This window comes from Salvelinus alpinus, chromosome 3, assembly GCF_045679555.1.
Source record: "Salvelinus alpinus chromosome 3, SLU_Salpinus.1, whole genome shotgun sequence".
Lineage (NCBI taxonomy): Eukaryota > Metazoa > Chordata > Actinopteri > Salmoniformes > Salmonidae > Salvelinus > Salvelinus alpinus.
The window spans coordinates 1,289,910-1,305,371 of record NC_092088.1 but is presented as its reverse complement, the minus strand read 5'-3'; the positions used below and the strand labels follow the sequence as shown (position 1 = coordinate 1,305,371).

General features: G+C 44.9%; 2 protein-coding genes across 5 annotated transcripts in view; one reads left to right on the top strand and one right to left on the bottom strand.

Moving 5' to 3' along the window:
• Nucleotides 1-1,457, bottom strand: part of sipa1l2 (signal induced proliferation associated 1 like 2) — a 467,180-nt gene extending 465,723 nt beyond the window's left edge. For 2 of the 4 annotated variants that reach the window (XM_071391253.1, XM_071391254.1), the window contains exon 1: nt 1,074-1,457. The gene's annotated coding sequence lies outside the window, so the exon portion shown is untranslated. The remainder of the gene's footprint in view (nt 1-1,073) is intronic. The other 2 variants (XM_071391255.1, XM_071391256.1) reach the window with 2 other exon arrangements.
• Nucleotides 1,458-2,090: 633 nt separating this feature from the next.
• On the top strand, nt 2,091-7,226 carry map10 (microtubule associated protein 10). Its single transcript, XM_071391078.1, has 2 exons — nt 2,091-3,619; nt 3,763-7,226. Exons 1-2 carry the CDS (start codon nt 2,333-2,335, stop codon nt 6,589-6,591), a joined length of 4,116 nt encoding a protein of 1,371 aa, XP_071247179.1. The 5' UTR covers nt 2,091-2,332; the 3' UTR covers nt 6,592-7,226.
• Nucleotides 7,227-15,462: the final 8,236 nt, after the last annotated feature.

The following is a 15,462-nucleotide window of genomic DNA, read 5'->3' as shown; positions in this document are numbered from 1 at the left end:
GGAACTAGGTTGTTACATTCCTGTTTACTGATAAACACCTGGTCTTTGTTATGAGACTATGGATGCATGCCAATGGTACCCTACTCCCTATATAGTGCACTATTTTGAAAAGAGTTCTATGTGGGTCCAGGTTAGTGCACTAAAAAGGGACTAGGGTTCCATTTTGGACTCAGACTGTGAGTGGCGTAGTATGAGGGTGAGGGACTGCAGGTAGGTAGGCTATGATGTCAGACATGGATTGAGGTCTTCATCGCCCCCTGTCTGTCTCAGGGAAGTATTACTACCAGAGAATAAAAGATACCACCAGCTGAGAGACAAACATTACACCAGACACAGTACACTATTCACAATGCTTTAGAATCATATATTTCCAAGTGAGAATCTCCGTCCAAGATATTATTATTTGATAATAGGCTATAGCCATTATGGACATGAAATATGATTTTATCATCAACCTCAACAAAGGATCACTAGGACAATGGCTCTCTGTACTGTACGTCTGGAAACTCATTCTACCACTGGGAAGCAACGCATATAAACCCTGTGTGTGGTAGAGACTCATCATATGATCTGTCAAATAGTGGTAATAACAAGCCTGCCTGCTCATAGTGGCAGCAGTAGATCACGCCAGTTGGGCGCTGGAAACTTTCACTGTGGTGTGTGAAAAGTTACCACTATTATACTCTGTGTTCTTGTCAATGGCTTTTTCGACTGGGATTATCATAGCCTACACATAATTACACCAAACAACAATGTATCTCGGACAAGTTATGTCTCACTACCCCACTAACACAGTCATATATTTGTTTCTACAGACGGACAATACAATTATGAGGGCTATAATAGTGGTGCTGTACCTGGACGTCAGAACATACCCCGACACTCTATTCCGTTATTGGGGAGAACAGTAGGAAGAACATACCCCGACAATCTATTCCGTTAAAGGGGGGAACAGTAGGAAGAACATTCCCCGACAATCTATTCCGTTATTGGGGAGAACAGTAGGAAGAACATACCCCGACACTCTATTCCGTTAAAGGGGGGAACAGTAGGAACAACATCTGTGCCATTACCTTTCACTTGAGCAGCAGAAGAATAGGCTAATATTCCGGAAGATAGACGAGACGGTTATTATCCTTGTCGACAGATTAAACCGTGTTCATCCATAGAAACGCTCCAACGAGTGAAGTTCCATAGACCCTCTCTCTCCTCTCTCCGGCTGCTGTTCGGTGTGATATCCATCTAGAGACCGCTTTAGTCCGCGATGACAGCAGAGCAGAGCAGGGTGCCACCGCTGACGGATAGCTCCTCCCTCCGCCGTCCTTAATGTGATGATTTGTGGGAATAGAGAGATCCAGCCACACACACAGGCGGAGAAGAGAACGGGGGAGATTTATTTGTTAATGATTGTAATTCAGGCACTGAAGTCTATACTATGAAAATAGAATAACGGCGAGGTGTGACACTGACGAAGATGTATCTCTGGTTGTGAGAATAGGGCACTAAATAGCAGGCCCAAATGGAATAGCCCTATATTCTGGATAATAGACATTACATTGTTATATATATATTTAAAGCAATCGGCATATCATAGCCTATCTCCGAATAAAGCCCCACAGTGGCACCAACTGGCGAGCTGCAGGAAAATGGCTCTAACTTGTTTTATCATGGAAATAAAAGCAATACTATACGGTCAAATGAAGTCTTTAATATGCTATAATTTTTCTCTATGTTATTTGTCCATAAAGGGTATTGAGTTCTATTCTATTCTATTGGCGCGCTATCGACGTTGCCGCAAAAGCATATGCTCGTGCCGCAGAGTCGATTTCCGCGCTTATTAACCCAGGGTCGTTACAGTATTATATTCTTTGCTTTAAGGATACATTTCCTATGATATTAGTACAGATAGTTAGTTATAAAAAAATGTTTGTTATTGGTATGCATTTGTAGCTCAATATGACTCTTAATAAATCGGTTAATGTAACATTATTCAACATTTTTTAACATTGTCAGGACTGAAAACTACTATTCCCAGAATCCTCTGGCATCAGATGACATAAAAAATGCTTAACGGAAACCAGTTCGTTTCCATGGAGCTGAAGAAGCTTGTGTGTTATCGGTGCTGACAGGCTAATTTACGGATTTTCTCCTCCATTTCAGCTGTGATTCTCTCGTAAATTATACAAAAACCACACGTTGTTTTCTTTCTAAGTGGTCTGATTGATGTTTAACCAATTAGTTCAACGAGGGATCTCCATTCAGAATGTTATCACCGGCAATTCTGGGCTCAGAGTAAATCCGTCAAATTCTTGTTGCTCGGAAACCTGTCGAAATGACAGAGCAATTAAATAACAACGAAACTCTATTTTCTTTCGAACTATTGGTGGAATATATCAGATTAGACAAAACCATAAAATGTCTAAATTATTCCGATGAATTAGCCCTCGGTGTGAGACTACTAGACTTCCCAACTCTGCTCATCTATCAACCAGAAACGTCTACTCCACTGCTCGAACAACGGCTCCATGATGATGATGACGAGGACATTGAGAAGGAAAACCAGCTCTATCAAGCCCATGACACGTTTAAATACCCTTTCAACAAAGGCAAGTCGTGTTTGTTCAAAACCCACCTGGACTCCCTCCACACCCACCTATCCAACACTCCTCTGCATGCTGTGGTCCTGGATATGAGGGGAGAGATTCCCAAGTTGATAGGCAGCTCGCTGGTGTCTCTGGTCAGGTTGATAGACTGTATCAGGTGTGATGTGGAGGTTCATGGTATCTCCTCTCCCTCTTCCCAAGGAGAGAAAGGACTTGTTGATTTATTTAATCTCATGGGGGAGAAAATAGGTGTTATTTCTTTGGGATATAATCTGTTCAGTCTGGGAAGTAGTTCATTACCACATATACCTGATAACAGGGTATTGCCAGTTGGTATTACACACGGGACGGAATCTATGAAATCAATAGAACATTTACAGGTCGATCATGGGGAAGGAACGATGCAACCACTTGACTTGGACATTGACAACACGCCTTCCAAGGTCCTTTATCAGAATATTCATATAAATGGCAAGCCCAGTGAGATAGTGGTGTCAGAAGCAGGGCAGGCTGTTACAGTTTCAACTGCCACTCAAACAGAACATTCTAGAAGGAAGCGGCATCACCGAACACTCAGAGTGGCTGCTATTGATAAGGAGCATGATGAGGGAAGCCTCCGTGTTCAGCCCCCATCTCTTTACTACAGCAGTCCTGTAGAACAACAACAGGAGAATGAGCCAGACCAGTACAGGGTGTTAGATATGGAGTCTCTCAGGGTAGAGGATCTGGACTTGGGGAATGAGGAGACACAGGTTCCTGCTACGGACCACAGGCGTAGACTGAGACAGGATGTGGTTATGGAGTCTAGAGGCAGGGAAGAGAGGGGACAGCACCAACCCCAGCAGACAGCATCTATCCTAGGGGAGGCTCTGAGACCGCTCCCTCTATTGAACACCTTGCTAGTTGAGCTCGCCCAGCTGAGTGGACAGAGTCAGACCCAGCTCCAGCAGCTCTTCTCCGTCCACCCCAACCTAGCATGGATCTACAGGCTGCTGACAGAGCCTTCTAATGGACAGGTATGATACTGTATGTACATTGTGTAATTTCTTCTGTCTTTATTCTGTCTGTATATTTGTGTCTATTGCTGGCATTTAGCCAAGTCAAATTCTGGATATATGTGAATGTGTTTGGTGAATAAAGGTGATTGTGATTCTGACAGGCGGACTGGCCTCAGTCCCAGGGCCTACGAGACACCACAACATCACCACAGAGAGACAGGCAGTCTCCTTGCCCAGTGGTTCCCAAACTATGGGTCGGAGCTAGCCCCAGAGTGAAGAACAGACCGCTTCAGGAACAATGCAGCACTACCACACAAAGTTCTATCAGAAAAACAAACTGGGAGAATACAATGAGTGGCAATACAGTGTCCAAGTCCTCGCCCAAGAAGAAGTTAGGTTTTGGAATGACAAAAACGTTCCGCCTAAGAATGAAGCAGGTTAAACCTTGTGGGATGAAATGCCACCTCCACGAGTGCAGAAAGCAACAGACAGACAAACAGACACTCAACACCAAGGGTCCTGGAAGGAAGTCCAACAACACTAACAGTCAAACAGATCAACCTATAGATGGGAGGAAGCTACTCAATAGGAATGATATTCTAAATGAGAACATTGCGACTGCGATAAGTAGCCTGGACAGAGACTGTGGACGGCAGGGATACATCTCAACTAGAACCCAGCAGGAACTAACAAACACATTCACAACTAGTGTCAATGCAGAGGATTCTTACTGTAAGAGAGATGACTCCTCCCAGAGATTACCAGAACAGAAAGCATCATCCCATTCCAAGCAGGACAGTCACAGTAAACTGTGGGTGCATATTCCCAGTGTTGATCACACAGAGGAGGTGTTACGGAGTGGAGAGTACGACCATGCTGACTCTGACAGCAGAGGAGACGGGGATGAGACTCCAAGAGGCCCCAAACCCAGACCACACCTTTCAGACTCTGGCCACAAGCCCCACATGTCAGACACCAGAAGAAGCCCCAATCCCAGACCACACCTTTCAGACTCTGGCCACAAGCCCCACATGTCAGACACCAGAAGAAGCCCCAGACACAAACACCCCCACTCTGCCTCCAGCAGTGATAGGTTGGACAGTGTGGGTGCAGTAGAGTACCTGGATGATTTCAGCAGTCTAGACCCTACTGATGGTGACGGGTACTCACCTTCAACTGACCTCAGTAGCCCTGAACCTGTTGGGGGTGGGAAGACTAGGGGGAGGAGCCCTGAGCCTGTTGGGGGTGGGAAGACTAGGGGGAGGAGCCCTGAGCCTGTTGGGGGTGGGAAGACTAGGGGGAGGAGCCCTGAACCTGTTGGGGGTGGGAAGACTAGGGGGAGGAGCCCTGAACCTGTTGGGGGTGGGAAGACTAAGGGGAGGAGCCCTGAGCCTGTTGGGGGTGGGAAGACTAGGGGGAGGAGCCCTGAGCCTGTTGGGGGTGGGAAGACTAGGGGGAGGAGCCCTGAACCTGTTGGGGGTGGGAAGACTAGGGGGAGGAGCCCTGAACCTGTTGGGGGTGGGAAGACTAGGGGGAGGAGCCCTGAACCTGTTGGGGGTGGGAAGACTAGGGGGAGGAGCCCTGAACCTGTTGGGGGTGGGAAGACTAAGGGGAGGAGCCCTGAACCTGTTGGGGGTGGGAAGACTAGGGGGAGGAGCCCTGAGCCTGTTGGGGGTGGGAAGACTAGGGAGAGGAGCCCTGAACCTGTTGGGGGTGGGAAGACTAGGGAGAGGAGCCCTGAACCTGTTGGGGTTGGGAAGACTAGGGAGAGGAGCCCTGAACCTGTTGGGGGTGGGAAGACTAGGGAGAGGAGCCCTGAACCTGTTGGGGGTGGGAAGACAAGGGAGAGGAGCCCTAAGCATGTTCGGGGCGGGACCAGGGACAAGAGGAGGAGCCGAGTGTCAGGTGACCATAACTCTGACGGCTCCAGTGTCTCAGAGAGAAGCCAGAGAAGAAGAGTGGCTCTTCCTGTTCAAGCTGAGACGTCCCCCCAGCGTTCCCTGATGAACACACACGTCATCAGACGTCGTTCCCAGGCCTCAGCCCTCAGCGTCTCCTCTGACAACAGCGTTGGAGACACGTCTGCATCCATACACTCACTCCGCTCTACAGCTCAGCTGGCAGCAAGGCCTTGTAGTGGAGGAGCCATGAGGTCTGGTTCTGGGGCTAGAGGAACCTCGACCAACAGGCCTGCTGGTACATGGTCTCAGGGAGCCAAGGGGTCTTTCTCTGAGAGTCTCAGAGCATCAAGCAAACTCAGTGACATCCGTACTGATTACATCCCCAAAGAGCCCAAGGACAGAGCACCAGTCAGAGGATACTCTGTAGACACCCATACTGACTCCATCCACACTCAGAACAGTAGGTCAGACAGAGGATACTCTGTAGACACCCACACTGACTCCATCCACACTCAGAACAGTAGGTCAGACAGAGGGTACTCTGTAGACACCCATACTGACTCCATCCACACTCAGAACAGTAGGTCAGACAGAGGGTACTCTGTAGACACCCATACTGACTCCATCCACACTCAGAACAGTAGGTCAGACAGAGGATACTCTGTAGACACCCACACTGACTCCATCCACACTCAGAACAGTAGGCCAGACAGAGGGTACTCTGTAGACACCCATACTGACTCCATCCACACTCAGAACAGTAGGTCAGACAGAGGGTACTCTGTAGACACCCACACTGACTCCATCCACACTCAGAACAGTAGGCCAGACAGGGGGTACTCTGTAGACACCTGCATCTCTACTGACTACAACTCCTCACCTGAGTCCCACAAGGCTGAAGATATAGAAGTGGAGCTACCTGAGGAGGCAGGAGAGGAGCTAACTGAGGAGGCAGGAGAGGAGCTAACTGAGGAGGCAGGAGAGCTAGCTACAGAGGCTATAGATGAACTGGGATCTCTGGGGTTCAGTAATGAGTACCAACATGTCTCTGAGTTGGTAGTTAACAAGCTCCCTGGATACACCTTCTAGAAGACCCACATGAAGAAGGTGCTTCCTAGGGACAAATGTGTCAAGCATCTCTAGGTAGTGCTTCTGATCTAGGGTCAGATATTCCCTGTCCATATAATCCTAATCATTGTGATATTAAAGGCAAAACCAGTTCTCCTACTCTAATGCTGTGTTTACACAGGCAGCCCAATTCTGATATTTGTTTCACTAATTGGTATTTTCACCAATCAGATCAGTTTTGAAAATGATCTGATATGAAAAGATCCTAAGTGATTGGTCAAAAGACCTATCAGTGGAAAAGATATCAGAATTGGTCTGCCTGTGTAAACACAGCCCATGATGCTTGATCCATATGGGCCCTGACATAGTCCACATCTGGTTTACTGATAGAGCAATGGTGTGAAGGCAGATACTGTTAGTCATTGTGAGTTTGGACGGGCGGGACACCTCCATTTGAATATCTCATTCTGTACGGCACTAGACTAAACTCAATGTTGTATCAATCATTCATCAATTCAAAGGGCTAATTGAATCATTTACTTCCATGTTAGACTATTATCTATGTGAGCGGGTTTGGGAATTGCCTAATATGAATAAGTTATCAAAAAGCAAGACTGTATGATACTGTTTTAGTTTAAAATCTCTTTCCCAAGTTATTCAAACGCGTCTGTTGTTTTTTCTATACATTCAATTGTGAAAATAATTGAAATGTGTTTTGATGAGTTACGTACTACTGAAGTTGTGCATGGAAATGCCGTTCAGTATGCAAGTCTACAAGGCTACTACACAATGCCAGATGGAGCAGGTAGAGAGATATTTTGATGCCTCCCCTCAGTCATGGATCTCCTGAATACTATGTGGATGGTATTATAGGATATGTTTGTATTTGCTTAGAGCAGGGGTTGTTCAACCTTTTCTTGCCCCCCCCATAAGCAAACCGGCAACGCAGGGACCTCCATTATATGTTAGCAAACAAATATTGTCTTATTATCAGGTGAATGATCATAGAAAGCAGAAGTAATCAACATTTAAAAATGAATAGATTTGGTAGTTAATTGTTCATTATTTTGACCTCCACACGTTACAATTGGAAGAGGAAGTGTAAACTCTAACATAGCCTATTATATAGAGGGGTAACTCCAAGCCTAAGAGCAGCTGGTTTAACAAAGGTTAGCCATGTGTTGGCAAAAATGAATGTCCAAGTCAAGAAAGCTGACCAGCAGCCAGTGGCACTTACTGCACTGGTAGCCTACAGAGCCCCACGGTGTTCTAATACCCATAAAACCTACTGGTCGAACACGGAAATGGTCCCAAACATTTTCCACTGGGTGAATTTGACAAACACTTCAAATGAAGTATGTGTTTGGTGTAGGTTTACCTTGGCGGGACATTTTGAGTACCTTGTAATGTGACTTTTATCAATATATTCACCTCAATTTACTGTCAAAATATTGAAATGCTGATTAGAAACAGAGAAAACCTCAAGAAGACTACAAATTCCGTCAGAAAGCTCCTGTACATGTTCACCAGCGTGATCAGAGGCCTTCTTTACCCAATCCATGATGAATCCAGGTGCTGTACTGAAATTAATTTAATAAAGTGTTGAACTTCTTCCGTCCACTTTCTCTGTCTTAGCTAGCCACTGACTACAATTTAACTAGCTAGTTAGCGCAGTAGTAGATAAAAAAGTATGTTGTACTGTTTACTTAGCCTAGGATAATTGTTTGTACAGTATGTTGACTTTGGTGTCTATTTCAGATCTTATGGCATTTTTCAAGGATGTGGAGAAGACCACTATCAGTCTGGCCATGTGGAGAAGACCACTAGAAGTCTAGCCATGTGGAGAAGACCACTAGAAGTCTAGCCATGTGGAGAAGACCACTAGAAGTCTAGCCATGTGGAGAAGACCACTAGAAGTCTGGCCATGTGGAGAAGACCACTAGAAGTCTGGCCATGTGGAGAAGACCACTAGAAGTCTAGCCATGTGGAGAAGACCACTAGAAGTCTGGCCAAGGGGAGAAGACCACTAGAAGTCTGGCCATGTGGAGAAGACCACTAGAAGTCTAGCCATGTGGAGAAGACCACTAGAAGTCTAGCCATGTGGAGAAGACCACTAGAAGTCTAGCCATGTGGAGAAGACCACTAGAAGTCTGGCCATTTGGAGAAGACCACTAGAAGTCTGGCCAAGGGGAGAAGAACACTAGAAGTCTAGCCATGTGGAGAAGACCACTAGAAGTCTAGCCATGTGGAGAAGACCACTAGAAGTCTAGCCATGTGGAGAAGACCACTAGAAGTCTAGCCATGTGGAGAAGACCACTAGAAGTCTAGCCATGTGGAGAAGACCACTAGAAGTCTAGCCATGTGGAGAAGACCACTAGAAGTCTGGCCATGTGGAGAAGACCACTAGAAGTCTGGCCATTTGGAGAAAACCACTAGAAGTCTAGCCATGTGGAGAAGACCACTAGAAGTCTAGCCATGTGGAGAAGACCACTAGAAGTCTAGCCATGTGGAGAAGACCACTAGAAGTCTGGCCAAGGGGAGAAGACCACTAGAAGTCTGGCCATGTGGAGAAGACCACTAGAAGTCTAGCCATGTGGAGAAAACCACTAGAAGTCTAGCCATGTGGAGAAGACCACTAGAAGTCTAGCCATGTGGAGAAGACCACTAGAAGTCTGGCCATGTGGAGAAGACCACTAGAAGTCTAGCCATGTGGAGAAGTGCTGCTATAGTGAGGACAACTTAGCGGTTTGGTCAGGGCCAGCATGAGGGATAAAGCTTCTCCTGTGTCGGTGAGTGTAGCTCTACTAAGTTCAGTTTGAGCATCTTATCAATACAATGTGTTCTATACAGCTGTCAACAGTCAACAAGGAAAGAGCCACTGAATCAATTATTAAGCGGAGCCTGTTCAAAAAGGAAACCCAAGTTGGTACCAATTAGAGGATAGTATCAATCACGTATTTTATCTTTACGGGTCTGCTATCTCATCCTGCTGCCCACAATCACGTCTACCTTATTGGTCTTTTATCTTTACGGGTCTGCTCTCTCATCCTGGTGCCCACAATCACGTCTACCTTATTGGTCTTTTATCTTTACGGCTCTCTCATCCTGCTGCCCATTTCTGCTACTGCTGATAGTATCAATCACGTCTACCTTATTGGTCTTTTATCTTTACTGGTCTGCTATCTCATCCTGCTGCCCATTTCTGCTACTACTACTACTACCTTATTGGTCTTTTATCTTTACGGGTCTGCTCTCTCATCCTGCTGCCCATTTCTGCTACTACTACTACTACCTTATTGGTCTTTTATCTTTACGGGTCTGCTATCTCATCCTGCTGCACATTTCTGCTACTACTACTACTACCTTATTGGTCTTTTATCTTTACGGGTCTGCTATCTCATCCTGCTGCCCATTTCTGCTACTACTACTACTACCTTATTGGTCTTTTATCTTTACGGGTCTGCTATCTCATCCTGCTGCCCATTTCTGCTACTACTACTACTACCTTATTGGTCTTTTATCTTTACGGATCTGCTATCTCATCCTGCTACTGCTACTGCTGCTACTAATACTACAATCACGTCTACCTTATTGGTCTTTTATCTTTACGGCTCTCTCATCCTGCTGCCCACAATCACGTCTACCTTATTGGTCTTTTATCTTTACGGGTCTGCTCTCTCATCCTGCTGCCCACAATCACGTCTACCTTATTGGTCTTTTATCTTTACGGCTCTCTCATCCTGCTGCCCATTTCTGCTACTGCTGATAGTATCATTCACGTCTACCTTATTGGTCTTTTATCTTTACTGGTCTGCTATCTCATCCTGCTGCCCATTTCTGCTACTACTACTATTACCTTATTGGTATTTTATCTTTACGGGTCTGCTATCTCATCCTGCTGCCCATTTCTGCTACTGCTGATAGTATCATTCACGTCTACCTTATTGGTCTTTTATCTTTACTGGTCTGCTATCTCATCCTGCTGCCCATTTCTGCTACTACTACTACTACCTTATTGGTATTTTATCTTTACGGGTCTGCTATCTCATCCTGCTGCCCATTTCTGCTACTACTACTACTACCTTATTGGTCTTTTATCTTTACGGGTCTGCTATCTCATCCTGCTGCCCATTTCTGCTACTGCTGATAGTATCATTCACGTCTACCTTATTGGTCTTTTATCTTTACTGGTCTGCTATCTCATCCTGCTGCCCATTTCTGCTACTACTACTACTACCTTATTGGTCTTTTATCTTTACGGATCTGCTATCTCATCCTGCTGCCCATTTCTGCTACTACTACTACTACCTTATTGGTCTTTTATCTTTACGGGTCTGCTATCTCATCCTGCTGCCCATTTCTGCTACTACTACTACTACCTTATTGGTCTTTTATCTTTACGGGTCTGCTATCTCATCCTGCTGCCCATTTCTGCTACTACTACTACCTTATTGGTCTTTAATCTTTACGGGTCTGCTATCTCATCCTGCTGCACATTTCTGCTACTACTACTACTACCTTATTGGTCTTTTATCTTTACGGGTCTGCTCTCTCATCCTGCTGCCCACAATCACGTCTACCTTATTGGTCTTTTATCTTTACGGCTCTCTCATCCTGCTGCCCATTTCTGCTACTGCTGATAGTATCATTCACGTCTACCTTATTGGTCTTTTATCTTTACTGGTCTGCTATCTCATCCTGCTGCCCATTTCTGCTACTACTACTATTACCTTATTGGTATTTTATCTTTACGGGTCTGCTATCTCATCCTGCTGCCCATTTCTGCTACTACTACTACTACCTTATTGGTCTTTTATCTTTACGGGTCTGCTATCTCATCCTGCTGCCCATTTCTGCTACTACTACTACTACCTTATTGGTCTTTTATCTTTACGGGTCTGCTATCTCATCCTGCTGCCCATTTCTGCTACTACTACTACTACCTTATTGGTCTTTTATCTTTACGGGTCTGCTATCTCATCCTGCTGCCCATTTCTGCTACTACTACTACTACCTTATTGGTCTTTAATCTTTACGGGTCTGCTATCTCATCCTGCTGCCCATTTCTGCTACTACTACTACTACCTTATTGGTCTTTTATCTTTACTGGTCTGCTATCTCATCCTGCTGCCCATTTCTGCTACTACTACTACTACCTTATTGGTCTTTTATCTTTACGGGTCTGCTATCTCATCCTGCTGCACATTTCTGCTACTACTACTACTACCTTATTGGTCTTTTATCTTTACGGGTCTGCTATCTCATCCTGCTGCCCATTTCTGCTACTACTACTACTACCTTATTGGTCTTTTATCTTTACGGGTCTGCTATCTCATCCTGCGGCCCATTTCTGCTGATGCTGCTGCTGCTACTGCTGCTACTAATACTGCTGCTACTGCTGACAGTATCAATCACGTCTACCTTATTGGTCTTTTATCTTTACGGGTCTGCTATCTCATCCTGCTGCCCATTTCTGCTACTACTACTACTACCTTATTGGTCTTTTATCTTTACGGGTCTGCTATCTCATCCTGCTGCCCATTTCTGCTGATGCTGCTACTGCTGCTACTAATACTGCTGCTACTAATACTGCTGCTACTAATACTGCTGCTACTAATACTGCTGCTGCTGCTGCTACTGCTGCTACTAATACTGCTGCTACTAATACTGCTGCTACTGCTACTACTACTACTACTACTACTACTACTACTGCTGCTGCTATTGCTACTGCTGCTATTGCTACTGCTGCTACTGCTGCTACTAATACTGCTGCTACTGCTACTACTACTACTACTACTGCTGCTATTGCTACTACTACTACGACTGCTGCTATTGCTACTACTACTACTGCTGCTACTGCTGCTACTAATACTGCTGCTATTGCTGCTACTGCTACTAATACTACTACTACTGCTGCTACTGCTAGTGCTGCTACTACTACTACTACTGCTGTTATTGCTACTGCTGCTATTGCTACTGCTGCTATTGCTACTGCTACTACTGCTGCTACTAATACTACTGCTGCTATTGCTACTGCTGCTACTACTACTACTGCTGCTACTACTACTACTACTGCTGCTATTGCTACTGCTGCTACTACTACTACTGCTGCTACTACTACTACTAGTGCTGCTACTACTACTACTACTGCTGTTATTGCTACTGCTGCTATTGCTACTGCTGCTATTGCTACTGCTGCTACTGCTGCTACTAATACTACTGCTGCTATTGCTACTGCTGCTACTACTACTACTGCTGCTACTACTACTACTACTGCTGCTATTGCTACTGCTGCTACTACTACTACTGCTGCTACTACTACTACTACTACTGCTGCTATTGCTACTGCTGCTACTAATACTGCTGCTACTGCTACTACTACTGCTGCTGCTATTGCTACTGCTGCTATTGCTACTGCTGCTACTGCTGCTACTAATAATGCTGCTACTGCTACTACTACTACTACTACTACTGCTGCTATTGCTACTGCTGCTACTACTGCTGCTATTGCTACTGCTGCTACTACTACTACTACTACTGCTGCTATTGCTACTGCTGCTACTACTACTACTGCTGCTACTACTACTACTACTACTACTGCTGCTATTGCTACTGCTGCTACTAATACTGCTGCTACTGCTACTACTACTACTACTGCTGCTGCTATTGCTACTGCTGCTATTGCTACTGCTGCTACTGCTGCTACTAATACTGCTGCTACTGCTACTACGACTACTACTACTGCTGCTATTGCTACTGCTGCTACTACTGCTGCTATTGCTACTACTGCTACTGCTACTACTGCTACTACTACTACTACTACTACTACTACTGCTGCTATTGCTACTACTGCTACTGCTACTGCTTAATACAATCTTACTACCTACATTCTGGCTCTAATTTGGAAACTTTGGCTCAGTTCAGGCTGCCAGATTTGGGCCGAATGACTCGGGCCTAGTCGGTACCGTCATTCACTTCGGACTCTGGCCGGATCCGGCTGCCAGACCCGGGCCAGCAGTTTTAAATCTGACATGCCTGAATCAGGCCAGATTTGAGCCAGATATTTGTGCTACCTGGTTTGTTGTCAACAAAATGCTTTCCTCAATGCTGAAGTTGTATTGTATATCTGTGGAAATGCTGTGTGTGATCACTCATCATCTTTAGGTGATCATCTTTAATGCTGTGATCACTCATTGTCTTTAATGCTGTGATCACTCATTGTCTTTAATGCTGTGATCACTCATTGTCTTTAATGCTGTGATCACTCATTGTCTTTAATGCTGTGATCACTCATTGTCTTTAATGCTGTGATCACTCATTGTCTTTAATGCTGTGATCACTCATTGTCTTTAATGCTGTGATCACTCATTGTCTTTAATGCTGTGATCACTCATTGTCTTTAATTCTGTGATCACTCATTGTCTTTAATGCTGTGATCACACATTGTCTTTAATGCTGTGATCACTCATTGTCTTTAATGCTGTGATCACTCATTGTCTTTAATGCTGTGATCACTCATTGTCTTTAATGCTGTGATCACTCATTGTCTTTAATGCTGTGATCACTCATTGTCTTTAATGTTGTGATCACTCATTGTCTTTAATGCTGTGATCACTCATTGTCTTTAATGTTGTGATCACTCATCATCTTTAATGTTGTGATTCACAGACACACCATGACCACAATTTGAATGCTGCAACAGAGACAAAATGACATCAAGGAACACATGCTGAGACCCCAGTATTTCTATATTTTATATTTATTTAATCCAGGCAAGTCAGTTAAGAACAAATTCTTACTTTCAATGACAGCCTAGAAACAGTGGGTTAACTGCCTTGTTCAAAGGGCAGAACAATAGATTTGTACATTGTCAGCTCAGGGATTCAAACTTGCAACCTTTCGGTTACTAGTCCAACGTTCTAACCACTAGGCTGCCGCCCCTAAGATGAGTGGACACAGGCTGGATATTTGTGACAACAACCTAAAAGGGGTGCCGAAGAACACCTGCATGTTATGTTTATTCCATGGCCAACCATGTAGCTACCCCTTATTCCCCACTATGGAACTCTCCATGTTATCACCATGTAGCTACCCCTTATTCCATGGCCAACCATGTAGCTACCCCTTATTCCCCACTATGGAACTCTCCATGTTATCACCATGTAGCTACCCCTTATTCCCCTATGCTGCTTCCTTCAACCCCTTATTCCACACTATGCCTTTTATGCCTCATGGTCCCTCAACTTCAGACACTGTGGAACTCTCCATGTTATCGCTATAAACCCACCCTACCTTCAGCCATTTCCCCTATGCTGCTTCCTTCAACTGTTCTTCTCCTGACTGGATAACATCTAGACTCAGGAACTGTTCTCCTGATGGGATAACATCTAGACTCAGTAACTCTTCTCCTGACTGGATAACATCTAGACTCAGTAACTCTTCTCCTGACTGGATAACATCTAGACTCTGTAACTGTTCTTCTCCTGACTGGATAACATCTAGACTCAGTAACTCTTCTCCTGACTGGATAACATCTAGACTCTGTAACTGTTCTTCTCCTGACTGGATAACATCTAGACTCAGTAACTGTTCTTCTCCTGACTGGAGAACATCTAGACTCAGTAACTGTTCTTCTCCTGACTGAATAACATCTAGACTCAGTAACTGTTCTTCTCCTGACTGGATAACATCTAGACTCAGGAACTGTTCTTCTCCTGACTGGATAACATCTAGACTCAGGAACTGTTCTCCTGATGGGATAACATCTAGACTCAGTAACTCTTCTCCTGACTGAATAACATCTAGACTCAGTAACTGTTCTTCTCCTGACTGGATACCATCTAGACTCAGTAACTGTTCTCCTGACTGGATACCATCTAGACTCAGTAACTG

Bases quoted from the DNA above. Each gene is read 5' to 3' on its own strand.
- map10 (XM_071391078.1), top strand. From the start codon at position 2,333: ATGACAGAGCAATTAAATAACAACGAAACTCTATTTTCTTTCGAACTA. The intron at 3,620-3,762 runs GTATGATACTGT...TGATTCTGACAG, and splicing joins CAGAGCCTTCTAATGGACAG to GCGGACTGGCCTCAGTCCCA.